Source organism: Phocoena sinus, chromosome 7 (genome assembly GCF_008692025.1).
Source record: "Phocoena sinus isolate mPhoSin1 chromosome 7, mPhoSin1.pri, whole genome shotgun sequence".
In the NCBI taxonomy this organism is placed as follows: Eukaryota; Metazoa; Chordata; class Mammalia; order Artiodactyla; family Phocoenidae; genus Phocoena; species Phocoena sinus.
This window is the reverse complement of record NC_045769.1, coordinates 34,275,639-34,302,574: the sequence shown is the minus strand read 5'-3', so window position 1 is coordinate 34,302,574 and position 26,936 is coordinate 34,275,639. Positions and strand designations below refer to the sequence as shown.

The window sequence follows — 26,936 nt, the reverse complement described above, 5'->3', positions numbered from 1 at the left end:
CCTCACACAGAAACGAAGACCCAACACAGCAAAAATAAATAAAATAAATTAATAAACTCCTACCCCCAACATCTAAAAAAAATAATAATAATATCATGGGGGAGAAAAGATGAGACCATTTTAAATTTAGATAACAAACTGAAATGCATAAACCTTGACTAGATCTTAAGAGACAACTGGGGAAATTTGAGAATGGACTGAAATTATTGTTTTTCCAACTGTTTTAATGATATTGTGCTATGCAGAAAAATGTTCTTTTTGGAGGATGTATGCTTAAATATTTGGGTGAAGTGACATGATGTTAGCAACTTACTTTCAAAAGATTTAGCAAGAAGAAAGGATGTATAAAGAAAGAAAGCAAATGAGGCAAAAATTTAACAATAATCTAAGTTTATATAGATTACAGTTGCTATTACATTAGTCTTTCAACAATTTTACATTTGATAGTTTCCAAATAAAAATCCCTCAGAGCTCACTCACGTGTATAGACTTTTCTTTGTCTCCACTTCCACCAGTAGAAATCCTATCCATCCTATAAAGGACCTGCACATACCCCTTACCTGAAATACTTCCCTAGATTCTTCAACTCCTATGCCTATCTCTGTCTTTTGACTAGATTATGAGTCACTAAAAGACAGGTACCATGTTTTATTCATTTTCTTTCTTTTTTTTGTCCTCTCACAAACCTAGCAATTTGATCAAGATCAAATCATCTATTGCAATCCAAGCTTCGTTTCATAATAAATTACAAATGGTACACGTAGGCCAGAGATCCCAAATGCTGGCTAGTCTACTGGCTATATCACAACCACTTGGCATACCTTTTTCTAAAAGACAGTGTTCCAGGTACCATCTCAGACCCAATGAATCTGAATCTCTGGGAATGGAGCATAGAAGCCTATATATATTTTGTTCTGCCTGCGGGGAGTGGGGAGAGGCAGGTATTAATTACTGAATATTTTGCACCCAAAAAACAATGACAAAAACCCCACTGGGGATCTTGCTTTTTGACACCTCAGGAACTCTACTAAGTATACCACTCTACCCAACATGTGATGTATGGAGAAAGGTGAGAAAAATTATGATTTTGAGCCAATCATGGAGACATACATTAGCAACGAACTTCCTCCAAGTTTCTCAATCATCATGGCCAAAAGTTTTTTGATAGATACCACTGTGTTTTCCTTGATGAAAAATTTGTACAGCTCCATCAGATTCCACGGATTGGGACATGGACATCTTTGGGGGACAATATTCAGCTCTCCAAAATCCCCCACATCGGTTCTTTCATGTTTCTCCTTGACGACATTGTTCAGGCGTGGTAAGCTTCAGCTCTAATGAGCGTGGCTTCCCTGAAGTTTGCTGGCTGGGAGGATCATGAACTCCTGCACTGCCAGCTTGATGCCAACATGAAAAGCATTGCTGATCACAGTGAAAGCTGGAACAGGCAGGATGACTTCAGGATTGCCAGTGGATTCACAATTCTGTGACAGAAAGGGAATTCCCTTTTCAGCAGCTCTGGCCTTACAAAGAGCAAGATATTCCTAGTATGGTGTGCGTACCACATTTAGACATGTGCTCAGAGCCATCCAACTCCATCATCAATTTGTCACTCCTCTTCTGCTCCACAGCATTCAGTGGCTTGCTAACAGGGCAGGCCCAGTTTTACTGAGGTGCTCAAGAGCCTCTGAGACACCTTTTCCCACAGTGAGCCTTAATGCCTTGAGCTCTAGGTCTCATACCAGTTGAGGCATCACTGGATACAGCTCTGAAGAGACCTCTTTGAGTGCAGGACCCACCTGAAGAGTGGGACTTCCGTGACAGCCAAAGATCTCTCTGACAAAGAGCTAGAGATTAGGTATAGTGAATTTCTACTCATACTTCTTGTCATGTAAAAAAGAAGCAGGGGAAGGGGTCTGCAGAGGTCAAGTGAGTGTTAATAGGTTCGCAGGCCTCTCCTTTATCCTCCTGAGCTCTTGGCCTACTTGGCTTCTCTTCTGCAATATATGTTTTTTTAAAGCTCCCTAAATGATTCTGATGTGCAACCAGATACGGGAACTACTGGTACAGGTCTTCAAGAAAAATAAACTTTTACGATTATAAAACTTTTCAAATAAAAGTTACGTTTCCTTTTTATTAGCCATGAAATAAAGCATCTTTCAAGCTAAATTACATTACATTAGACTTATTACATGATACACAACCACTGAACCAGTTTCAAAAACAACAAATTTCATATTTCAATTTATTCAGTAAGGAGACATGAAAAATAATGAAGGTCCTTTTTCCCCCCTTCTTCCCTATTCCCTAAATTTATGTTTAAACCTATTTTGTAACACTAAAGTTATGGCTTTTTTAAAAGCACTGTATACAGTACTTTTAAAGATAATGATTATAAATGCAACTAATTTGAGAAAACAGGAAATAAACACTTTCACCTGCTGGTTTCTACCTCAGCATCTCCTTTGTCATAAAGACAATAATACTATAGAAATTAATGTTTGGGTATAAATCACAGATACAATTTTAACATTTTCCATAATCCTGAGAAATTCTTCAGTATTATATAATTGAAAAATCAATTCCAAATACATCTGTAAATATCTTATAAAAATACATTTAAAAACAAGAATGGGAAAAATTCTAAATACTAGGTAATTACTCTGAAGGTGAGTTGGCACTATGAAGAGGCTTTGATTCCTCTATCTTTATCAGGATATTCTTCCACATCAGAGGAGAACATCAACTCTGGGAGAGAAGATGAACAAATCACACTCAAAATGATTTCCCAGTATCTCAAAAAGAGTTTTATAGCTTAGTTATAAACAGTCTTTAAATATTGACATGTTATATGATAATAGAAAGCCCTCAAGTACAAGTAAGAATTCTTGATAGTGAAATCTGATTTAAAAGGTGAACTAATGACAAATGTACAAGTTTTGCATTTTGAGATATACAAGTTTTGAATGTATTATAAACCCTTGAAAAATAAAACATATAATAGGGACAATATAATAACTCTTACCAGGAAATTTAAGTCACTTAGAGAACCCAGGATCATTAGACATCTAAGAGGTCTAATTCTATAGTGATCATGATAACCTAAAATGTAGGATACAGATGCAGTGGAGGACCTGGAACTAAGATGAGGTGTGTGCCAGGATATCTTAAATATGTTACCCTATTTAATCACCATAACAACCCTTTAAGCGAGTATTATCATCCTCATTTTATATTTCCTTTTTTTATCCACATGGAAATGTTATTTGATTCACATGACCCTAAAAGCAGGATTCTGGAAATATTTAATAAGTAACACACACTGTGATTTAGACTGAATACTACACAAGCCAGCTGCATGCAGCTTTAATCCCAACCACAGTGCAGAATGTTACTAGTTGACATTTCTACATTTAAACTATTACTTAGCATAGACACATAATTTATTAAAATATCAGGAAATACAAAAAAAGAAAACCTTAGGAATTAATAAAGTCGCCTGATGTAAGCATTAGATGAAAAAATCTTTGAATGACTAAAAACTATACTGAGTGAAAGAAAAACAGCAAAATACTTAAAGCCTAAGAAGATTTTTTTAATACTTTAAATACATCCAAAGGAATAATTAGTGAACAACATGAGCAAAGGTACATTTATGAATGAAAATACACAAGAAGATCACATTTTTTGTCTTGGTTTTTACAAATGGAAATGTTGAAAAGATTCTCAGTTCCAAGACTTCTGAGACATAGGCTATACTCAGTTGGTCAAACTGCAGTTAAATGCTCAGGATGTTTAACCAATCAAGAATAAAATAATAACCAAAGTCCAGAAAATATCAAAGAGATTCAAGGGTGAAATTGTGGAACATCTGCCAGGAAATACAACTTACAATACAAATACTAAGCAGTTCCCAAAGCAGTGCTGAGAAGACTAGCAGTTTGCTAATGTGACTCTTCTTCTGGTGTTCCAAGAGGGGTCTGAGGACTAGAGAGTAGCAAATCTCACTTCACCCTGGGCACACTGAAGGTAGGATTACTAAACACCTCATTAGACAATGAGGGGTTAAGATTCTGTGGCAGGTAGAGGAGGAGGTAAGAATAAATTCACTTGAATATGTGTCTAACAGAGGCTAATAGATGAAGCATGATTTATTTCACATTAAGAGATACTTTGATCAGAAAAAGACTAAGAGAAACGAAGAGCAAAAACTTCCTATAAAATACCTGAAGCGTTCCAAGAGAAGAAATGCCTCCAAAGTATGAGACAGGACCGCAGAAGCCCCTCATGAAGTATTCGATACTTCAAGACTACAGTTCTCCTACACACTCCTCCCTGCTTCTCGTGGCATTCTGTTTCACCACTTTATTATTACTCTTCTTATGTTATTTTACTTTAAATATATCTTTGTTATTGAAATGTTGTAAGCTGTATCCATTAAAAGAAGATTTATAAAGTCATTATACAAGATTTTAAGATATACTATTTTTTCTTTAATACATACCTTCACTAAGATCCATGCCTGGCCTATAAGACAATAAAAGCCAAGATAATCCAACCAGAAGGGCCACCACCAGATTCACCACAATCCATGGCTGGAGAACCTGTTCCTCAACTCCTTCTGCCCTAAAGGTACAGAAATACTCATTAGAAATGTCTTTATTTTGGTCCACATATCCAGATATATCTATTTTATAAACTTAAAAAAAAATGAGCAGTCCTCACCCAGAGGAATAACAAGCATAAACTATAACTTCCCTATAAAATAACACCATATATATCATAAGAACAAAGGTTCAAATGTTATTGAATTCTAAACAGATTTGCTTTGTACACAGATGTAATGGAAATTTACTGTTAACAAAGAATTTTTCTAAGTTTCCCTTCCAACTACTGTTAGTGCTACTCTTCAATCATTCCTTTCTCTCTTAACCTCAAGCCCCTAGCCACTCTCTTCAAACAAGACTGCCCCTCTAAGTTTTGTGAAGTGGGATCTCAGACATCCTGTCATTCTCATGGTTGGCTGCTGATTGGCGGAAGCAGACTGTCCCTAGTCCACTCTCTTTCTGGCCTGCTTGGTTTCCTGATTCTATCCCAGGTACCCACTCCCATCACTACTCTGCAGTATCAGGCTCCCTGATTGGGGGTGAGAATGTGGGGCTCCCCCAGTTCACCATGTAATGATTTATGTTAAAACCATAACTTCAGAGATTTAAAACAGATTTTTTATAAAACATTTCATTAGAAATGCAGGAGTAAACAACAATAGTTACCCATTAACCAATGGAATAGGGGTTTTTTGGCCATAATTTTGGAAATAAAAACAGGACCCTCAATATTATTTATAGATGAAAACAAGTAAAAGAGTGAAAGGATAAGAACAGCACCATTACTCCCATCGTTGCTGTTATTATGATCAACAATTACTAATGCTACTGTGAATTCTTACCAGAGGCTACCGTTAACAGAAGAAGGTGTGTAAAGGTGGATTCTGTCACTTGTCATTTGTTGACTCAGAGATAATATAAGAGCAGTAAAGTACACTGAGAAAAAGACAAATGAATTACTAAAAATGTATTTTTAACAATTATTTTTAATTAATTAATGAAATTAATTAAAAATTAATTGTTTTTAACTTATAGATTACTTTAACGTCAAAAATAATCTGTACTTTGGGGAATGATGATACAAAAAATATTTCACTTAGTCAATTTCAATAGGCTGGATAGTCATACATTATTTTTCAAGAATATAGGTAGAGAAGGGTCTTTTGAGGCTCACTATTTCATCATTAGGTTGACAAGAACCTAGAAGATCTTTTAAGAAATTAAATGACTTACTCAAGGTCCTAAAATTAGTTTTATTAATATTCTCATAATTAGAACAAAATTTATTCTAAATTATCAAAAAGATATAAAATAGTATTTGTTACTAAAATGACCTATCAGCTCAATCTGTTTAATGTTAAGTAGAAAACACAGAAGTTAAATATTGAGCAATATAGAATAACAAACTTTTAAAAGTTATTTAGATAAACTCTATTAAAAAATAATTCTATCAAAATTATGCCTACCATATGGTTTTTTAATTACAAATTCCACTGAATAAATATCTATATGTAATGTTTATAAGTAGCAATAATATAAAGTCCTTTTTAAAATAAAATTGTACTCTTTCTGGTTCAAAGTTACAGACTTATCAAATTAAACTATTTACTCACAGAAAGATGCTAAAGCTGTTGGATCCAGGGCAAGAAAATTTCGGATGGCTACTGATGTTTTAGCAAAGTCAATCCTAGAAAATACAAAAGCCTCTTGTCACAGTGCAGCTGTAAACTTCTTACAAAACTGTACTCTTTGGACAATAGTTTCTTCTTTCTCTATTTTAATGCTACCACATGTGTTGTCTATTACTAAGCTTTAAGTAGCTACAGTTTATACTTAACACACATGAAAGGGTATCTTATTTACAAAGGCAACATAAAACATTTAACTAGAAGACTATTTTAGTCATCATTCCTTTAGAGTTAAAAAGAAACAAATTAAACTTGATTGGCAAATTTCATTAGATTCTATTACATCTCTTTCTATTACCCATATTATTGGGTTATACGTTGTTTTTCTTAATGGGTTGAATTGTGTTCCCAAAAAGATATATTGAACTTCTAAACCCTGGTACCTGTGAACGTGACCTTATTTGCAAATAGAGTCTTTGCAGATGCGATCAACTTAAGATGAGGCCATTACAATGGGCCCTAATCCAATATGACTAGTGTCCTTACAAGAAGAGAAGACACACACAGAAGAGACTAGACTGTCATGTGACAACAGAAGGAGAGGTTGGAGTGATGCATCTACAAGCCAAGGAACACCAAGGACTGCCAGAAACCTCTGGAAGCTAGGAAAGAGGCAGGAACAGACTCTCCTTGGAGCCCTCCAAAACGGAACCAACCTTGCCCACACCTTGATTTTAGACTTCTGCATTCCAGAACTGTGAGAAAATAAATTCCTGTTTCAAGCCACCCAGTTCGTAGTACTTTGTTACAGCAGCCCTAGGAAACTAATAAAATACCCAGAGTTTTGTCTATACCTGATTCAGGTCATCTGGAAGATGTTTGGGACTTTCTGAGCTGGTTATATTTGTATGAAATTTTGGACTTAGAGTTGATGCTGGAATGGGTTAAGACTTTGGGGGATATTTTTGCTCACAGTAGTCCCATCTCCCACCCCCCAAAAAAAACCAGAAACAGAATGGCTTTTTTAAAAAGTCAAAATAATATTAATATGCTATAATTCTATTTTGAAAATGTCACAGTCAGTCAGGGACACATTTTGCTCAACACTTCCTCCTGAAGAAAAGTTAGAGGGATCTGCAGTCTCAAGAGTCTTACCTGTCAAAAGCTGAAACTGTACTTAGAGCCAAAAGCAAGTAGAGAAGACTCTGGAATGGATATGCTAACGTCTTGTATTGTTGCAGAAGGTTTGAGAGGTTAGAAAGCTCATCTCCTGCTAAAACATATATCACAACAATATTCCACACAGCACAGCCAGCCAAGAAGCCATGAGAAAAGAGACCAATCATCCTGAATGGAAAAGGGTTTCATTATTATACATGAATGACAAAAGTAAAAAGCTAAAACATTCTTCAAGTCTCTTCACATATAAGAATAAAATTCAACATTTCACAAAAAGTAAAAACACTGACAGGCAGATCATTTAACTCTAACTGAATGTTTAAAAACTATACCCACCACCATTTTAAGCTGTCAATTTTGTTAATAGTATTGAACAATCAACACTTTTTAAAAAAAATTATGGAACATTTGTTTTAAGAGAAGTCCAACAAAATCAGCCACCTGAAAGCCCGGTTCACTGACAGTGCAACATCTCTGGTGGTCCAGGAAGGCTTCATGTCCATCGACACGTCTATCTTTTCTGTGGTCTTTATCAACTCTGAGCGATCAGCAGCCTGGAATCGCCCTAAGAACACAATACACAACTATAAACAACTAACAAGAGGGAACCCTGGTGGTCTTTCCTATTATTCTACACTTAAGAACCCTCACACTGAGACTGAAATTCTGCTGTTTTCCTATCTAAAAATTCTCCCTGATTTGGTCCCTATTTCAGAAGGCTCTTTTCTTTCAGTTTATAAAACATATTTTTTTTTATCTTTAAGGAAAGTAAACAATGTCCATGCACTTTCTTCTCGACCCAAAATAGATGTTACAGTAACAGTATTAGAAATCAATTATATTTAATGAAATACAATAATGAACTTGCAACTCAGAACAAAGTCTGGAAACCCTTAACATAACATAGTCTAAAAGCCTCTAATTTAGAGACTTTACGAGTATTAAAGTTTAAATCCCAACACTATAAAAGTCAATATTTGAAAACACCTTAAATTTTTTCGGAAAAGATGACAGTTACTGTAGCATGGCATTCTGTGATGACAGCAAAGAAACTGGTTGTTTCATACACTTGGCTTAAGGAGATGCCCATGGAAGGTACCAGTTCAAGTGTCAGCACTGCAACACTGTGAGCACAGCTTTATGCGTTTACTGCTGACGAGGAGGCTTCTCCCTCGCTTTTATCTGCTGATCCACAAATGAACCTCAGGAAACAGGAAAGGTTCCATTATCCTTGCCAAACCTCGCTGTCAAGTACTTTGGAGGAGGAAAGACAGAAATACGGACACCTAATTTTCCCAAAGAAAAAGCAACTTCTGAGCAGACTAGTGGTAACTTTTATGGTCAGTTACTTTACTAGGGAAGTTTCTGTGCTAAGGGAAGCAAGAATAAAAATGAGGATTGAGTGATATTGCTTGAAAATAGACTGAAGTAAATTATGGCCACATGGTAAACTAGTAAAAGCCCTTAACTAGAAGCCATGAAACCTTGGTTCGAGTCCCAATTGTGCACTAACCAACTGTGAGCCCCTGGGGAAGTCAGCCTCTCTGGATCGCAGGTTTCTCACTGGCCAACGATGCCAAGATCCCTTAGGTGGGTTTTTATGGAATCAGAATTCTTAAAACAATTTATGTAAACTCTAATTTGCAAATTTTAAGGACTAATCTTTATGTTCTAGATGAGTTCTTTAGGCAGAATATTCAAAGCATATCCATGGGAAAAGCATACGGTCATGATCATGCTTTCAGCAGATTTTTCTTAAACTCTGCAAATGTAGTCTTATAACCAATGCAGAACTATTTTCCAAAAGAGTATGTAGCTATAATGTATTTCTTATTTAATATGGTAATACCATCATGTATTTTCTCTTATTTATTTATTTTTTTGTTGTTGTTGTTGGTACGCGGGCCTCTCACTGTTGTGGCCTCTCCCGTTGCGGAGCACAGGCTCCGGACGCACAGGCTCAGCGGCCACGGCTCACGGGCCCAGCCGCTCCACGGCATGTGGGATCTTCCCAGACCGGGGCACGAACCCGTGTCCCCTGCATCGGCAGGCGGACTCTCAACCACTGCGCCACCAAGGAAGCCCTCTTATTTATTTTTAATTGTAGCATTTCATTACCTGCTCCACCACCAATACCACTACCAATTGCAGAAAACTGGTAAAGTACAACAAAGAATAAAGAAATGGGGCTTCCCTGGTGGCGCAGTGGTTGAGAGTCCACCTGACGATGCAGGGGACACCGGTTCGTGCCCTGGTCTGGTCAGATCCCACATGCCGCGGAGCGGCTGGGCCCGTGAGCCGTGGCCGCTGAGCCTGCGCGTCCGGAGCCTGTGCTCCGCAATGGGAGAGGCCACAACAGTGAGAGGCCCACATACCGCAAAAAAAAAAATAATAAAGAAATGGGTGGGAGTAGAGGGAGATTTTAAAAATTACCCATAATTCCATAACACAGAAACAACCAGCATTAATATTTTGGCATATTTCCTTCTAGTCTTTTTTGTCCTATGCAATTTTCTATAGCTGAAATCAAACTACATGTGTGTATTTATGTTTATTTTTCATTAGAATCTTCCCATGAAGTGAAAAATTCTCCCTAAACATTATTTTTAGTGGTGCAGAAGATTTCGTTGTATAGATATGCCATAGCTGTCTGAAATCATTCCCCTCCTGTTTTACATTTAGGTTTTTTCCAGTTTTTCACTCTCATGAATAACAATGTGATGATTAGCTTTATGTACAAATTTTTATCCATATCTTTGCTTATTTCCTTAATTCAGATTTCCAGAAGTATAATTCCCAGGTCAAAGGATATCCTTGCATAATTCTTTTTTTTTTTTTTTTTTTTTTTTTTTGCGGTACGCGGGCCTCTCACTGCCGCGGCCCCTCCCGTTGCGGAGCACAGGCTCCGGACGCGCAGGCTCAGCGGCCATGGCTCACAGGCCCAGCCGCTCCGCGGCATGTGGGATCCTCCTGGACCGGGGCACGAACCCGTGTCCCCTGCATCGGCAAGCGGACTCTCAACCACTGCGCCACCAGGGAAGCCCCTTGCATAATTCTTAAAGAGCTCACATTCCAAAACAAAGACCTACTTACGGCTTTTTTCCACAAACACTTTCCCTACAGGCTGGCTAATACCAGTGGGTGCAGTCAGTACAGACTGTCGTTCTGGACTACTTTGCTCATCAGTAATTATGTCTTCATCTTCAACTCCTAGCTCATTGGCATAATGTAATTCTGCTGGCTGGGTTTTCCTATAATCAGGGAGAAAGTAAGAAAAATGGATGATTATTAACCTTTTACAGACCCAAATGAGGAGGTACCTGTGAGTCTCATGGAAAGAGCCTTGGACTTGGGAGTCACAAAATTTGGTTTTTACTCAAATGGATCAGTTATTAACTCTTATGCACAGCAAGTCACTTTTATTTCTGTGGGCCTCAGTTTTCACATCTGGAAAATGAAATGACTGAACTAGATTCCTAAGCTTCTTCACAGATTTAAAATTACACGATTCTATATAGATACTGATCGCTATTTGCAGAGTCACTTCCAAGTACAAACAAGTAATATAACTTCCAGTGAACTTCTTTAAAGAATATCATTATATTTTACCTGACACTTGATTTCCTATGTTAAAATAAACATTATGTATTGCTAAAGAAATCGTAATTTGAATTCTGTTAACATGAGAAAATAAATAATATAGCCTATTTTATTAATATTACTTTTAATTTTTAATATCTTTAATATGTAATATTTTTATTACTTATACAAAATCTTCTATTTGTGTTCCACTTCTTCAGAGACAGCTCCTAAAATTTTTTATTTAAATACAATATTTTACTTTTCTCAGTGGGTTTACTCTTTTCAAATTTACCCTTAGATTGGTTTAACTGATATTTTTGTACTATTACTTATCCTAGAGATATACAACTACACGTATTTAATAAGACTTAGAAGCTGCCATTTGGGAGCTTGAAACTAAGCATCAAGGTATCTCTGCAAAATATTTAGAAGGACAAATAAATTCTTACTTTGTCTTCCTTCGAGGTTTTTGAATAGCTGGCTCCTCAGCTGGCTCCACGTTGATGCCATTTTCATTTGGTAATAAAGATGCACTAGAAGTCTTCTTCTGGGTAAAGGCAGTCTCCAGTTCTGAAAATAAAGTAGATTAAGTTTTCAAATTACCAGGATGTAAAAAGTAAAGTAATGTACAAGACTTCTGCAAGACAAAAGAACTTTAAGAATTTTAATTGGCCCCCAATTTTTTTCACCATCTTACAAATTTTTAAAATTTTACACCTCTAAACACTCAAGAGAAAGTTTGAAATTGTGATACCAAACAATATAGAAAAAAAAATTAAGTAATCCAACACCCAGGGTGTGTCAGAGATCTCCAAGATTACTTCCAGGTTCTGTGATTCACTCAAAGGACTCACAAGTCATTTACACTCATGGTTACACTTTATTACAGGGAAAAGACATTAAGAAGAATCAGCATAAAGGAAAAAGCTCATGGAGCAAAGTCCAAAAGAAAACAGGTACAAGTTTCCAAGAGTCCTCTATCAATGAAGTCACACAGGATATGCTAATTCTTCCAGCAACAAGTTGTGACAACACATATATCGCTTTCTCTTCCAGGCAAGCTCATCAGACACTCAACACCCAGGGTTTTTATTGGGAGTGATCACATAGGCACCCTCTGCCGAGCACATACCAAAATTCTAGACTACCAGAAGAAAAGCAGATGTTTAGCATAAATCACATTGTGTGCACAAATGCACAGTGAGCCACCTTGATAGAGAAAGCTTTATATCAATGTAAAAAATTGTTTACCAGCCAAGTTCCCAGATGCCAGTCAATAGGCCCTCTAGAAAGTAGGCCTGTCCAGGCCTGCTGTGTTAACTCTTTTCTGCACACAAGGTATTAAGTTCAAGTGAGTCAATGGAAGCTTCTAACCCACTAGCAACTCTTCCTATCTCGAAATACAGGAAATGGAATGCCCTCAAAGTCCCGAAAATTCTATTTTAAAAAACACTTACAGCCTGGGCTGGAAATATAATATAGGCAGTAGAGCCTACCACAGACGTTCTGAACAAAACAAAAATGAACAAAATTTAAAACCCAGAAATTTAGAAAGCTGGACCTATAGGGGTACGTACATTCTAGAATGGCAGTCACAAGTACTCTTTGGCCTAAACTTAGTTGGGTCCTGAATTTTCTAAAAACAGTCATATCTATTAATACATTTTTTCATAAATTATAAAACTATAATTATATAAAATTATATTAAAATATAATTTTTCATGAATTATAAAAATTATATTTTTTCATGAATTTTCATGAATTATAAAACTATATACATATATTGATATCCATCTTGATTTTCAAATTTTACCCTAACTGAATTACTAAGAGTAGTATGTATTTTTGAATTTTTGAAATTATTTTTTTTTATACAGCAGGTTCTTATTAGCCATCAATTTTATACACATCAGTGTATACATGTCAATCCCAATCACCCAATTCATCACACCACCACCACCAACACCCCGCCACTTTCCCCACTTGGTGTCCATAGGTTTGTTCTCTACATCTCTGTCTCAATTCCTGCCCTGCAAACCAGTTCATCTGTACCATTTTTCTAGGTTCCACATATATGTGTTAATATACAATATTTGTTTTTCTCTTTCTGACTTACTTCACTCTGTATTACAGTCTCTAGATCCACCCACTTCTCAACAAATGACCCAATTTCGTTCCTTTTTATGGCTGAGTAATATTCCATTGTATATATGTACCACTTCTTTATCCATTAGTCTGTCAATGGGCATTTAGGTTGCTTCCATGACCTGGCTATTGTAAATAGTGCTGCGATGAACACTGGGGTGCATGTGTCTTTTTGAATTATGGTTTTCCCTGGGTATATGCCCAGTAGTGGGAATGCTGTATCATATGGTAATTCTATTTTTAGATTTTTAAGGAACCTCCATACTGTTCTCCACAGTGGCTGTTATCAATTTACATTCCCACCAACAGTGCAAGAGGGTTCCCTTTTGTCCAGACCCTCTAAAGCATTTGTTGTTTGTAGATTTTCTGATGATGCCCATTCTAACTGGTGTGAGGAGATACCTCAATGTAGTTTTGATTTGCATTTCTCTAATAATTAGTGATGTTGAGCAGCTTTTCATGTGCTTCTTGGCCATCTGTATGTCTTCTTTGGAGAAATGTCTATTTAGGTCTTCTGCCCATTTTTGGATTGGGTTGTTTGTTTTTTCAATATTAAGCTGCATGAGCTGTTTATATATTTTGGGGATTAGTTCTTTCTCCATTGATTCATTTGCAAATATTTTCTCCCACTCTGAGGGTTGTCTTCTCGTCTTGTTTATAGTTTCCTTTGTGGTGCAAAAGCTTTTAAGTTTCATTAGGTTCCATTTGTTTGTTTTTATTTCCATTACTCTAGGAGGTGGATCAAAAAAGATCTTGCTGTCATTTATGTCAAAGAGTGTTCTTCCTATGTTTTCCTCTAAGAGTTTTATAGTGTCTGGTCTTACATTTAGGTCTCTAATCCATTTTGAATTTATTTTTGTGTATGGTGTTAGGGAGTGTTCTAATTTCATTCTTTTACATGTAGCTGTCCAGTTTTCCCATCACCACTTATTGAAGAGGCTGTCTTTTATCCATTGTATATCCTTGCCTCGATTGTCATAGATTACTTGACCATAGGTGCGTGGGTTTATCTCTGGGCTTTCTATCTTGTTCCATTGATCTATGTTTCTGTTTTTAGACCAGTACCATATTGTCTTCATTACTGTAGCTTTATAGTATAGTCTGAAGTCAGGGAGTCTGATTCCTCCAGCTCCATTTTTTTCCCTCAAGACTGCTTTGGCTATTCGGGGTCTTTTGTGTCTCCATACAAATTTTAAGATTTTTTTGTTCTAGTTCCATAAAAAATGCCATTGGTAATTTGATAGGGATTGCATGGAATGTGTAGATTGCTTTGGGTAGTATAGTCATTTTCACAATATTCATTCTTCCAATCCAAGAACATGGTATATCTCTCCATCTGTTGGTATCATCTTTAATTTCTTTTATCAGTGTATATAGTTTTCTGCATACAGGTCTTTTGTCTCCCTAGGTAGGTTTACTCCTAGGTATTTTATTCTTTTTGTTGCAATGGTAATTGGGAGTGTTTCCTAAATTTCTCCTTCAGATTTTTCATCATTAGTGTAAAGGAATGCAAGAGACTTCTGTGCATTAATTTTCTATCCTGCAACTTTACCAAATTCATTGATTTGCTCTAGTAGTTTTCTGGTGGCATCTTTAGGATTCTCTATGTATACTATCATGTCATCTGCAAACAGTGACAATTTTACTTCTTTTCCAATTTGTATTCCTTTTATTTCTTTTTCTTCTCTGATTGCTGTGGCTAGGATTTCCAAAACTATGTTGAATAATAGTGGCGAGAGTGGACATCTTTGTCTTGTTCTTGATCTTAGAGGAAATGCTTTCAGGTTTTCACCATTGAGAATGATGTTTGCTGTGGGTTTGTCGTACATGGCCTTTATTATGTTGAGGTAGGTTCCCTCTATGCCCACTTTCTGGAGAATTTTTATCATAAATGGGTGTTGCATTTTGTCAAAAGCTTTTTCTGCATCTATTGAGATGATCATATGGTTTTTCTTCTTCAATTTGTTAACATGGTGTATCACATTGATTGATTTGCATATACTGAAGAATCCTTGCATTGCTGGGAGAAATCCCACTTGATCATGGTGTATGATCCTTTTAATGTGTTGTTGCATTCTGTTTGCTAGAATTTAGTTGAGGATTTTTGCATCTATATTCATCAGTGATATTGATCTGTAATTTTCTTTTTTTGTAGTATCTTTGTCTGGTTTTGGTATCAGGGTGATGGTGGCCTCATAGAATGAGATTGGGAGTGTTCCTTCCTCTGCAATTTTTTGGAAGAGTTTGAGAAGGATGGGTGTTAGCTCTTCTCTAAATGTTTGATAGAATTCACCTGTGAAGCCATCTGGTCCTGGACTTTTTTTGTTTGTTGGAAGATTTTTAATCACAGTTTCAATTTCATTACTTGTGATTGGTCTGTCCATATTTTCTACTTCTTCCTGGTTCAGTCTTGGAAGGTTGTGCATTTCTAAGAATTTGTCCATTTCTTCCAGCTTGTCCATTTTATTGGCATAGAGTTGCTTGTAGTAGTCTCTTAGGATGCTTTGTATTTCTGTGGTGTTTGTTTTAACTTCTCCTTTTCGTTTCTCATTTTATTGACTTGGGTCCTCTCCCTTTTTTCTTGATGAGTCTAGCTAATGGTTTATTAATTTTGTTTACCTTCTCAAAGAACCAGCTTTTAGTTTTATTGATCCTTGCTATTGTTTTGTTTCTATTTCATTTATTTCTGCTCTGATATTTATTTCTTTCCTTGTGCTAACTTTGGGTCTTGTTTTTTCTTCTCTCTCTAGTTCCTTCAGGTGTAAGGTTAGATTGTTTGAGATTTTTCTCGTTTCTTGAGGTAGGCTTGTATAGCTATAAACTTCCCTCCTAGAACTGCTTTTGCTTCATCCCATAGGTTTTGGATTGTCGTGTTTTCATTGTCATTTGTCTCTAGGTATTTTTTGATTTCCACTTTGATTTCTTCAGTGATCTCATCGTTATTTAGTAATGTATTGCTCAGCCTCCATGTGTTTGTGTTTTTTACATTTTTTTTGCCTGTAATTCATTTCTAGTCTCATAGCATTGTGGTCAGAAAAGATGCTTGATATGATTTCAATTTTCTTAAACTTACTGAGGCTTGATTTGTGACCTAAGATGTGATCTATCCTGGAAAATGTTCTGTGTGCACTTGAGAAGAAAGTGTAATCTGCTGTTTTTGGATGGAATGTTCCATAAATAACAATTAAATCTATCTGGCTTATTGTGTTATTTAAAGCTTCTGTTTCCTTATTTATTTTCATTTTGGATGATCTGTGCATTGGTGTGAGGTGTTAAAGTATTCCACTATTATGTGTTACTGTCGATTTCCTGTTTTATAGCTGTTAGCAGTTGCCTTATATATTGAGGTACTCCTATGTTGGGTGCAATTATATTTATAATTGTTATATCTTCTTCTTGGATTGATCCCCTGAACATTATGTAGTGTCCTTCCTTGTCTCTTGTAACATTCTTTATTTTAAAGTCTATTTTATCTGATATGAGTATTGCTACTCCAACTTTCTTTGGATTTTCATTTGCATGGAATATCTTTTTCCATCCCCTTTCAGTCTGAATGTGTCCCTAGGTGTGAAGTGGGTCTCTTCCAGACAGCATATATATGGGTCTTGTTTTTGTATCCATTCAGCAAGCCTGTGTCTTTTGGTTGGAGCATTTAATCCATTCACGTTTAAGGTAATTATCGATATTTTTGTTCCTATTACCATTTTCGGTTTGTTTTGTAGCTCCTTTTCTTCTCTTGTGTTTCTCACTTAGAGAAGTTCCTTTAGCATTTGTTGTAGAGCTGGTTTGGTGGTGCTGAATTCTCTTAGCTTTTGCTTGTCTGTAAAGCTTTTGATTTCTCCATCAAATCTGAATGAGATCCTTGCTGGGTATAGTAATCTTGGTTGTAGGTTCTTCCCTTTCATCACTTTTAGTATATCATGCCACTCCCTTCTGGCTTGTAGAGTTTCTGCTGAGAAATCAGCTGTTAACCTTATGGGAGTTCCCTTCTATGTTATTTGTCATTTTCCCCTTGCTGCTCTCAATAATTTTTCTTTGTCTTTAATTTTTGCCATTTTGATTACTATGTGTCTCAGCGTGTTTCTCCTTGGGTTTATCCTGTATGGGACTCTCTACGCTTCCTGGACTTGGGTGGCTATTTCCTTTCCCATGTTAGGGAAGTTTTCGACTATAATCTCTTCAGATATTTTCTCTGGTCCTTTCTCTCTCTCTTCTCCTTCTGGGACCCCTATAATGCGAATGTTTTTGCATTTTATGTTGTCCCAGAGGTCTCTTAGGCTGTCTTCATTTCTTTTCATTCCTTTTTCTTTATTCTGTTCATAGCAGTGAATTCCACCATTCTGTCTTCCAGATCACTTATCCGTTCTTCTGCCTCAGTTATTCTGCTATTGATTCCTTCTAGTGTAGTTTTCATTTCAGTTATTGTATTGTTCATCTCTATTTGTTTGTTCTTGAATTCTTCTAGGTCTTTGTTAAACATTTCTTGCATCTTCTCGATCTTTGCCTCCATTCTTTTTCCAAGGTCCTGGATCATCTTCACTATCATTATTCTGAATTCTTTTTCTGGAAGGTTGTCTATCTCCACTTCATTTAGTTGTTTCTCTGGGGTTTTATCTTGTTCCTTCATCTGGTACATAGCCCTCTGCCTTTTCTTCTTGCCTGTCTTTCTGTGAATGTGGTTTTTGTTACACAGGCTGCAGGATTGTAGTTCTTCTTGCTTCTGCTGTCTGCCCTCTGGTGGATAAGGCTATAGTTCTGAAAGCTGGAAGTCTGAGATCAAGGTGCCAGCATGGTTGTATTCTGGTGAGAGCTTTCTTGCAAACAGATGTCTTTTTGTGTGTCCTCACAAGGCAGGGAGAGTGAGTAAGTGTCTACGAGAGTAGTTTTAATTCAACTATATTTACTACCAGTAATGAAATAAATTGTAGAGTAGGTAAAGCTGTCTTAGGGTCATTTCTGTCTCTCTTTCCTTCTCTGCCCTCTTCTGCCCACTCCTTCTCCTCTTAGTGCCCCCAGGCACTGTGGTATCCCATTTCAACTTGCATCTCAAAACTGTGCTCCATTCTCCTAACTTTTCTAGTTCCTGCCCTCTACTCCTACAATTCTTTCATCTAATAAGGATCTACTATCTTCTAAGCAGCAAGGAATTAGTCAGGGAAACTATTTTGTAATAAACTATTCCTTGGGGCTGATGTTAATAGGAGAGAGCTAATCTCCCAATCTTTGTTCCTTCCTTTGTTTTACTCTAACAAAATCTATTTTCTTTTTTCTAATTATTATAAAAGTTATATACATAAAATATATAAAAATTAATAAAACATAAATGAAGAAAGAAAATTTTTTAAAATCATACCTAATTCCTCCTTATAAAAAAACTACCACTGTTGACACTTTGCTACAGCCTTCCATTCTTTTTACATATGTGTATGTATATACATATGGTCTGGATTGTATTGTGTCCCCCGGAACAGATATGTGCAAGTCCTAACTCCAATACCTGTGAATGAGATTCTAGAACTAGGGTCTTTGCAGATGTAATCAAGTTAATATGAGGTCATGCTGGAGTAGGATGGGCCCTAAATCCAGTGATTGTTGTCCTTATAAGAAGAGCAAAATTTGGACACAGAAACACAGGGAAAAATCTGAAGATGGAGGCACAGAATGGAGTTATGCTGTCACAAGCCAAAGAATGCCAAGAATTATAAACAACCACCAGAATCTAGAAGAGGCTAGGGTGGATTCTTTCCTAGAGACTTTGGAGGGAGCGTGGCCCTGTGGACACCTTGATTTTGGACCTCTATCCTCTAGAACTGTCAGAGACTAGATTTCTGTTGTTTTAAGTCATTCAGTTTGTGGTAATCTGTTCTGGTAGCCCTAGGAAATTAATAAAACATATTTTACAAAAATGGGACCCTTTGATACATACTATTTTATAATCTTTGTTTTTGACTTAACAATATATTACTGATGGCTTTCCATGTCACTATTTTACTTTAACAATCCTTTTAATGAGTACTTGGTTTCTATTAAATGGGTAAAACATGATTTATCTAGGCAGTATCACATTGTTAAATATTTGGTTAATACCAGTTTCTACTCTTATGTTACAGTTAGCATCCTTTAATTACTGTAGCCATTGTAGTTACTTCTATTCCTATAAGTTCAGATAGGCTATATCAATTTATACTTTCTATCAGTGGTGCACGAGTATACCAATTTCTCACCAATACTTTTATATCCAACAGTTTGGGATTTTATAACCTTTAAAAAGCATTGCCCGTTTGGTAGCAAAATAATGATATAATATTCTGTTTACCTTGTGAATAATGCTGAGACATAGTGAGACTCAAAAAATGTTGGCTTTTGCTCCATTATATTGCTGTTAATACAGAATTTTTCCTTTCCCCACTAATCTCAATGTCCATTCATAATATACCAAATTCATATACATACCAAGATCTGAACTTTCTGTTTTGGTCCTGAATTTGTACCCCTTCTCATAATCTGTACAGATACACTCAAAAGAGATCCTCTAAAATATTCCTGACTTAACCCATGGGAATTACTCTGGTGATAAAAATTTTAAGCAAAAAAGAAAAAACTGGGATATGGGTGGGGAAAAATAGGAACAGACAGGTTTTTAATCATACCCCCAAAATCACAACTGCTGTCACAACCTAACCTTAGTTTCTTTACATACCAAGAGGTAGCTTCGTCTTCTTCTGTCTCCTTTGAACAGGAGCTTCTTGATGTTCTATGGGGTCTTTAGTTGGTGGCTCACTGCCCTCAGGTGGCCTATGAACAGCAGTCTGAACAAGACCTTCCAAAGAAGCACTAGCTACAGAGAAATGGAGTTGGAAAAAATTGGGATAACTTGAGCAGAGATTACTAAGTCTTAAAAATATAGGGAAATGGGGAACTGGAATGTTTCCTATATAATAACCTCTTCTCTTACAGAACTAATTGTGCCCCAAATCTTGATTTCCTCCCTCCTCACCTGTAACTTTGGGCTTTAAGTTGGGAAAAGAAATAAATGAGGGAACAAGGAAGAATGAGGAAGCAAAAAACCAGGGGGCTAGAAAGAGGAATAAAAGAAAGGCAGGAGGAAAGCTGATTCTGAACTTTCAAAAAGGTGAAAATGTAATGGAAACTGTCACCATAGGGAACGCTCTTGTCTTATGCCTTGAGAATTATCAGCCTCTATACAGTTTAGTCCTTCATTAATAAATTAACACACGATAAAGTCATCACGGATAACTGGAGTTAACAGATTACTTAAAAATCTCTTCATCTGATCATTTCAATCTCTCCCCTCATCAAATCTTTGAACAGATTTCAACCCATTTTGGCAGATTTGAATTTTACTTCATTACATTCACTACATTGCTTCACAAAAGAAGAAATACAAATGAGTGAGTAAACAAATGAAAAGATGCTTAACCTCATTAGTATTCAGAGAAACGGAAACTAAAATAAGCTACTTTTTGCCCACTAAGTTGACAAAAAGAATTGAAAGATTGATATTTTCCAATGTTCTCAAGGATTTAGCAAATGTGACACTCAAACTCTGTTGGTGGCAAGAAAATAACAACTCCCTTGAAGGCAATTTAGCAGAAATTTATCATATTAATAATGCATAGGTTCTTCTGTCTAGCAGTTTTACTGCTAGCAATCCATCCTATAGAAATATCTCTTCCCCACCACCTACTATTTTATGTAGAAGAACTGCAAATTGTAGGAGTGAAAAATTTGAAGTACCCTAATTGAAAAACAATTTTAATAAAAGCCTAGCAATACACCTCCTTTTTTGTCTAGAGCACTGATTTTTTTTCTCTTTTTTACAAGAAAAAAAGCTGGTAGCTGGGATAGAGCCCTACCTCTGCTACTCCAACTCAGTCTTTATTGCATCCTTCACCAGTGACCTTTCTAAATCCACATGTACATGTCTGCACTTAATTGTGAGTATATTTTTAGGGCCTAGCATTTCAGTATCTTTGTGAATCTAAGTCTCTCTGCCTCTCTTTTCTTTTTGTTGCATATCTGTATGTCTTTCTCTATGCATCCATTTCCATTTCTCTCTTTTCCTCCACCCACCATGTATTCCGCCATTTGTTAGGCAATGATAAGCTAATACAAGTTTCCAACCAGGTATAAGGTATGATCAGCTACGAGCTTTAGGAAGTTCATCCAGCAGTGGTGGGCAGGACCGACTAGGGTGGAAGAAAGCTAGAAGTACAGAACAATGTTGGAGGCTACCCCAATAGCTCAGGTGAGAAGAAGAAAGGAGCTAGGCTAACTACGGTCGTGACAGTGGAAATGACAAGGGGAAAGAGACGTAAAAGATACTACAGAAGAAGCAAGCTTGTGAGAGGCAGCAAGTAGAGTGAAGTGACCTGTGAGAGGCGACTGAGGTTTCCAGCCCCAGTCACTGGGAGAGTGGGGGTGGGGGGGGCATTAAAAGAAATTTGTAAGTAAGCAGTAAAACTTGATTTATTGTTGAAAGTGATGATAAATTCTGGACGTGCTGAGTTTGAGTTACTGACAGAACGTCCAGGATTATCAGTGAATGGGACAAAAAAAGGTCACAGAACTTGCTCATTATTGGAGCTTTAATACCTGGATGATACGGCCCTGCCTTCAGACTCATGTTCTAATGCAGAGACTCTCTGACTGAAATGAGGGATCCAAGAACCTTGTGTCTCTAAATCCAGTATCCTGTTCAAGGGTCTGGAACCAATCATAGCTCAAGACAACTTATATTATCTAGGGATGAAAGGCCTCAAAGAGTCCAAGAATGTTGTGGAAGTAAGATCTGGGGCAGCATAACCCTTTATTACACAAATGTTTCTATTCTTCAGGCTGCCCACTACCTTGTCCCTCACTGCCACCAAGAATCCCACTGCTTCAAAGTGAACTGGATTCTATCCTTAACACAGCAGTGACTTGGGACTGGGGCCTGGCCTCTCCCTGATCTGTGATGTTTAGCATGCCTGAGGTCCTGGGAAAACTTGTGATCCCACACAACAAAGAATACTTCTTACCTAGCGTGGTTTTTGTTCTGGGCTTCTTTTTCTTAGGACGACTCAGTGGAATATCATCTATAAAACAGAAAGAACAACAGAAAAGGCTGCCTAAAATTCAATGCAGGGAAAAGTCAAAGGGGAACTTTTAGTAGGGGAGACCTTTCCCTCTTTTCCTCTGCGTCCAGCCAATTTCTATACATTAGGGGAAGAAGGCAAGAGACTGACAAAGTCAAAGGGAGCCCATAGTACAGTACCGGTAGCTCATGGCTGGTCAGTAATGTTATAAACTGTGACAGAAAGTGGGCTCACCAAATATTCATCTGATCCCCTACATTTCCCAGCCCCCTTGCACTTAGGTGTGGCCTATGACTGGTTTTGGCCAATAGGCTGCAAGATGAAGTGATCTGTGCCATTTAGGGGCCAAAACATTGAAAAAGCCAGTGAGTAACCCTCCAGCTTCCCCTTCCCTTGCTGTGGCAACTGAGAAGGTCTCATGTTAAGATGGCAGAACCACAGCATGGAAGCAGCCGGGATCATTGCATCATTAGTGAAGAGGTAGAGAAAGGTAACTGTCCTGGATTGTTGCTACAATGGACTTTGCATTAACCAGAAAAACCCCGTATAATATTAAGTAACTGAGAATTTGGGGTTAGTGTGACATAACCCAGCCTATCCTGATGAAATGAGACAAAGGAAGATGTAGTCCCTATTACGGAACTATAATCTAGCCAACAGTTATGTTCTAGGTGACTCCATTCAGGGATGAATGCTTTTTAATTTATAAGGTCAAATATCAGCCACATAACTAGTGTTATATATCAACCATCCTTTAAAAATGGCAGTCATAGGCGATTACTATGATAAAAAATAGTAGCATTATAAATTATACTATTCAGATTCAAGTTTAAGAGAAAATGAAGGAATCAAACTAACTTTCAAACACCAAATACTGTATTTAGAAAGTTTTACATTAACCGTGAACTAACTCACCTTGATCAGCACTGTATATGACACCGACCAAATTTAATCAGGACAGAGACAAAAAGAGAAACTCTGTTAATTAGAAATCTATTATATTGTTAGACTGAAAATTGACTTAAATCATTACAAACTTAAAATAAAATTAGCTTTCACACAAAATCAGCTAGTTTACAAACTAGCTTATTAATTATCAGTAATAAGCTGTTTAATAAGACTAACAAAGTAACCCCAATATTTTCTGAACCTACATATACATATTCCCTACTGTCTATTAATAAAGTGGATTAAACAGATTAAGAACTCTTATTTTGTCACTGATTAAAATCAGCTTAAACTCTGAGGAAACTATTCTAGCAAACAAAAGAGGATCAGAATTCTGATAAACAAGACATTAAAACATTAAGAATGGATCCATTATCCTAACATGTGGACATTTAGTCTCTGAAACAGAGCATTTAATTATAACTGTTATCTTGATGATTCAAGAATTATTCATCTTTAAACTTTCAGGAAGTCTCTTCTGAATTATTATAATTGTGTAAAAGTACTAGTCAATTTTTCTCACTTTACTCACTTTGCATTCTTAAAACTCAATAATAAAATTACTGTAAATTATTTTTACCTTGGCACAGGTGGAAGGGCTCGTGGAGGACGCTATGGGGAAAAGAAAAAGAAAACTTCTTGTAAGTAAAAACCTTAGAGCATCTTTACTTCGTGTATTTCAAATTTTTGATAATCCTATTCGTCAAGTAAAACCCAGGAGGTACTGATGAGAATCAGATGGGCAGTTTTAATTTGTCTTATCACTTCTGAATTTCATATAAAGTTCCTTCCTTCCTATATTCCTTAATGTCTACAGACCAGGCTCTGTTCTAAGCATCAGGGATATAGTAATGAACAAAACAGAGGGATCCTTGCTCTTATGGAACTTACATTCTAACAGTTAAGTATTAGACAATAACGTTAAGTATTAGACAATAACGTTAAGTATATATATTATATATATATATATATATATGGAAGAGAAGAATGAGGAGTGTTACTTTAGTTAGGAAAAGTCTCTCCTTAGTTAGGAGATATTTGAGCTGAGACCTGAATAAGAAAGGAGCCAAAGGGGAGCAAATACAAAGTCCTTTATGGGAGATTGGGCTTAGAGAGTTCCAGATAAAAGAAGGCCAATAAGGATGAAGCACAGTTATCAAGGCATGGGCAGATTAATTAGGAAGACAAAGGGAAGGAGCCTAGATATTTTTTTAATTGGGGTATAGCTGCTTTACAATGTTGTGTTAGTTTCTGCTGTACAGCAAAGTGAATCAGCCATATGTATACATACATCCTCTCTTTTTTGGATTTCCTTCCCTTTTAGGTCACCACAGAGCACTGAGTAGAGTTCCCTGTGCTATACAGCAGGTTCTCATTAGTTATCTATTTTATACATAGTTGTTATATATGTCAATCCCAATCTCCCAATTCATCCCATGCGCCCCTTCCCTCCTTGGTGTCCACTCGTTTGTTCTCTACGTCTGTGTCTCTATTTCTGCTTTGCGAATAGGTTCATCTGTACCATTCAAAATGGATTAAAGACCTAAACATAAGACCGGACACTATAAAACTCTTAGAGGAAAAGACAGAAAGAACACTCTTTGACATAAATCACAGCAAGATCTTTCTTGACCCACCTCCTAGAGTAATGAAAATAAAAACAAATGGGACCTAATTATACGTAAAAGCTTTTGCACAGCAAAGGAAACCATAAACAAGATGAAAAGACAACCCTCAGAATGAGAGAAAATATTTGAAAATGAAGCAACTGAGAAGGGATTAATTTCCAAAATATACAAACAGCTCATGCAGCTCAGTATCAAAAAACAAACAACAAATCAAAAAATGGGCAGAACACCTAAATAGACATTTCTCCAAAGAAGATATACAGATGGCCAAGAGGCACATGAAAACATGCTCAACATCACTAATTATTAGAGATTTTGTTTTAATTCAATGGGAAGCCAATGGAGGTTTTAAGCCACATAGTAACATACTTTTTAAAAACATACTCTGAAACATACAGTGTGAAAAACGCATTTAGGGCAGAAAGAAAAAAAACCTTATAAATGCTATTTTACATGAATAAGAAAAGTGTTTGCAGTTCAGAGAAATTACAGTTAAGTAGCACTCTGGAATCTTTCAAAATAAAATACTAACAAAAATGCCTAGAAATCAGTTTAATGTTCCAAGTATCTCAAGCTGCTTGCAAAGGACATTGATTTAAAAAGGTTAAATTTTAAACACTCGTAGTTTGTTCCACAACTGTCCCATTTACCTATCCATTCATTCAAAAAGTGTGTTAATACAAATGCTAAAAGATTAGGACAAGGCCAGCTGCCTTAACACTATCCAGTTGTCAAAATTCAACCAGCAAAGAAGGATAGTTATTGCTCTTTCTATCTATCTACAAAGCGGTATCGTTCTAAAGATGCTATGGACCGCTTTCTCACCAAAGACTCAGTTCACATGATAACTCCACATTTCAAAAGTCCCGCAAAAATGACGTATCATCAATCCAGAAACCCAACCTCGACACTCCTCAAAAGTAGGACGGCTCAACTGAACTGAAAGTAACTAAGGCTCGCTTACCACCTGCTTCTTCCCCATTCCGTCTAAAGCTGGGCTGCCTGGCAGCCGCTGACTCCCAGCCGCGGGTCGCTCACACCCCGCCCGGGTTCACACCCGCCCAGCGAGCCCCGCGCACAGGCGCAATGCGTCATCGAACTGCGCCGCAGAGGCCGCTCTGGCCCGCAGCCTCCTCCATCAGGGTGGGAGCGAGGGGGAGCGCGGAGACCTGGTGGGGCTTTTCCAGTCTACTCCTGCGGAAAAGGGGGCGTCGTTGTCAGGGCTGACATGCCCGGGAGGAGAGACTCCAGCGGGTGCGGTGTAGCAATCACGATTTTTCCCATGGTTTCCCAAGTGGTTGCGGTGATTTGTTCGAGGGAAGTGAGAGAAGCCCAGGATTAAAAGTCCCCGCTGGCAAACGGCTATCTCTTTCCCGGGCGGTTAAATGCCCTCCGGAGGAGTCGATAAAGAGACCCTCTTGGCAGGCTCCGGACCCGCAGGGGCAGGGGCAGCAGCGATGTGAGGCGTCGTCATGGCAACATGCGCACTCAGGCCCCCGGAAACTTCAAGCCTGGCTCCTCGCCCAGCTCCTGGAGTTCGGGTCCGGCCTTGGGAAGAACTTCCAGCCCCCACCCCCAGCCCTATCCTGTGAGCGCCAAATGGGCCGATGCGCGCGCTCCCCGAGCTGGGCTCTCCCCTTCTGGTCCCCAGCATGTCGGTGTCCGCTCCGCCCCAGAGGTAGCGGCAGCGGCCAACGCGCACCTCACCGCTCACCGGGTGGTCCTCCTCCACCCGGAGCCCCGAGTTCGCCCTCATGGCCCTGTGCCGGCTGCGCTCTCTCGGCGTAACAGCCGCCGGCCCGAGCCTGGCTCCCCGCTACTCCGCCGCCTCCGGCACCTGCGGGAGGCGGGGGCTTCGCGGCGCCTGACTAAGCCACCGCCCCCGGGCCGGGTCTCCGCCTGCCCCCGCTTTGCCAAGCTCGGCGTTCCGAGGCGTCGGAGTTACTCACCCGTTTAGCCACCAGGCGCGCGCGCGCGCGTGTGTTGATACAGGCAGTTCTCAGATTCTCTCCAGTTGCGCGCGCGCGTGTGGGTGTGTGTGTTACAGGCAATTCTCAGATTCTCTCCAGTTGCTTGTGTGTGTGTGTGTGTGTGTGTGTGTTGATACAGGTAATTCTCAGA

At 37.8% G+C, this 26,936-nt stretch overlaps 1 protein-coding gene across 3 annotated transcripts; it reads right to left on the bottom strand.

Moving 5' to 3' along the window:
* Window positions 1-373: 373 nt before the first annotated feature.
* Window positions 374-26,669, bottom strand: TMEM237 (transmembrane protein 237). Of its 3 annotated transcripts, none has more exons than XM_032638159.1 (13): window positions 26,530-26,669; window positions 23,768-23,799; window positions 23,155-23,165; window positions 22,183-22,239; window positions 19,842-19,979; window positions 11,446-11,566; window positions 10,508-10,665; window positions 7,856-7,979; window positions 7,391-7,582; window positions 6,221-6,294; window positions 5,450-5,543; window positions 4,505-4,626; window positions 374-2,748 (listed from the first exon to the last, which is right to left on the bottom strand). In XM_032638159.1, exons 1-13 carry the CDS (start codon window positions 26,569-26,571, stop codon window positions 2,681-2,683), a joined length of 1,233 nt encoding a protein of 410 aa, XP_032494050.1. In that variant the 5' UTR covers window positions 26,572-26,669; the 3' UTR covers window positions 374-2,680. The 3 variants fall into 3 exon arrangements, with proteins under 3 accessions (XP_032494050.1, XP_032494049.1, XP_032494051.1); XM_032638158.1 differs by having other exon boundaries at window positions 26,518-26,648; XM_032638160.1 differs by lacking the exon at window positions 26,530-26,669 and adding an exon at window positions 25,780-25,986.
* Window positions 26,670-26,936: the final 267 nt, after the last annotated feature.

Excerpts from the sequence above, each read along its gene's own strand:
- TMEM237 (XM_032638158.1), bottom strand. The coding sequence starts at position 26,571 with ATGAGGGCGAACTCGGGGCTCCGGGTGGAGGAGGACCACCCGGTGAGC. Across the intron at positions 11,567-19,841 it reads GAAGACGAAGCTACCTCTTG|AACTGGAGACTGCCTTTACC; the intron begins GTATGTAAAGAA and ends CTTTATTTTCAG. Across the intron at positions 6,295-7,390 it reads ACAGTTTCAGCTTTTGACAG|GATTGACTTTGCTAAAACAT; the intron begins GTAAGACTCTTG and ends TGTATTTTCTAG.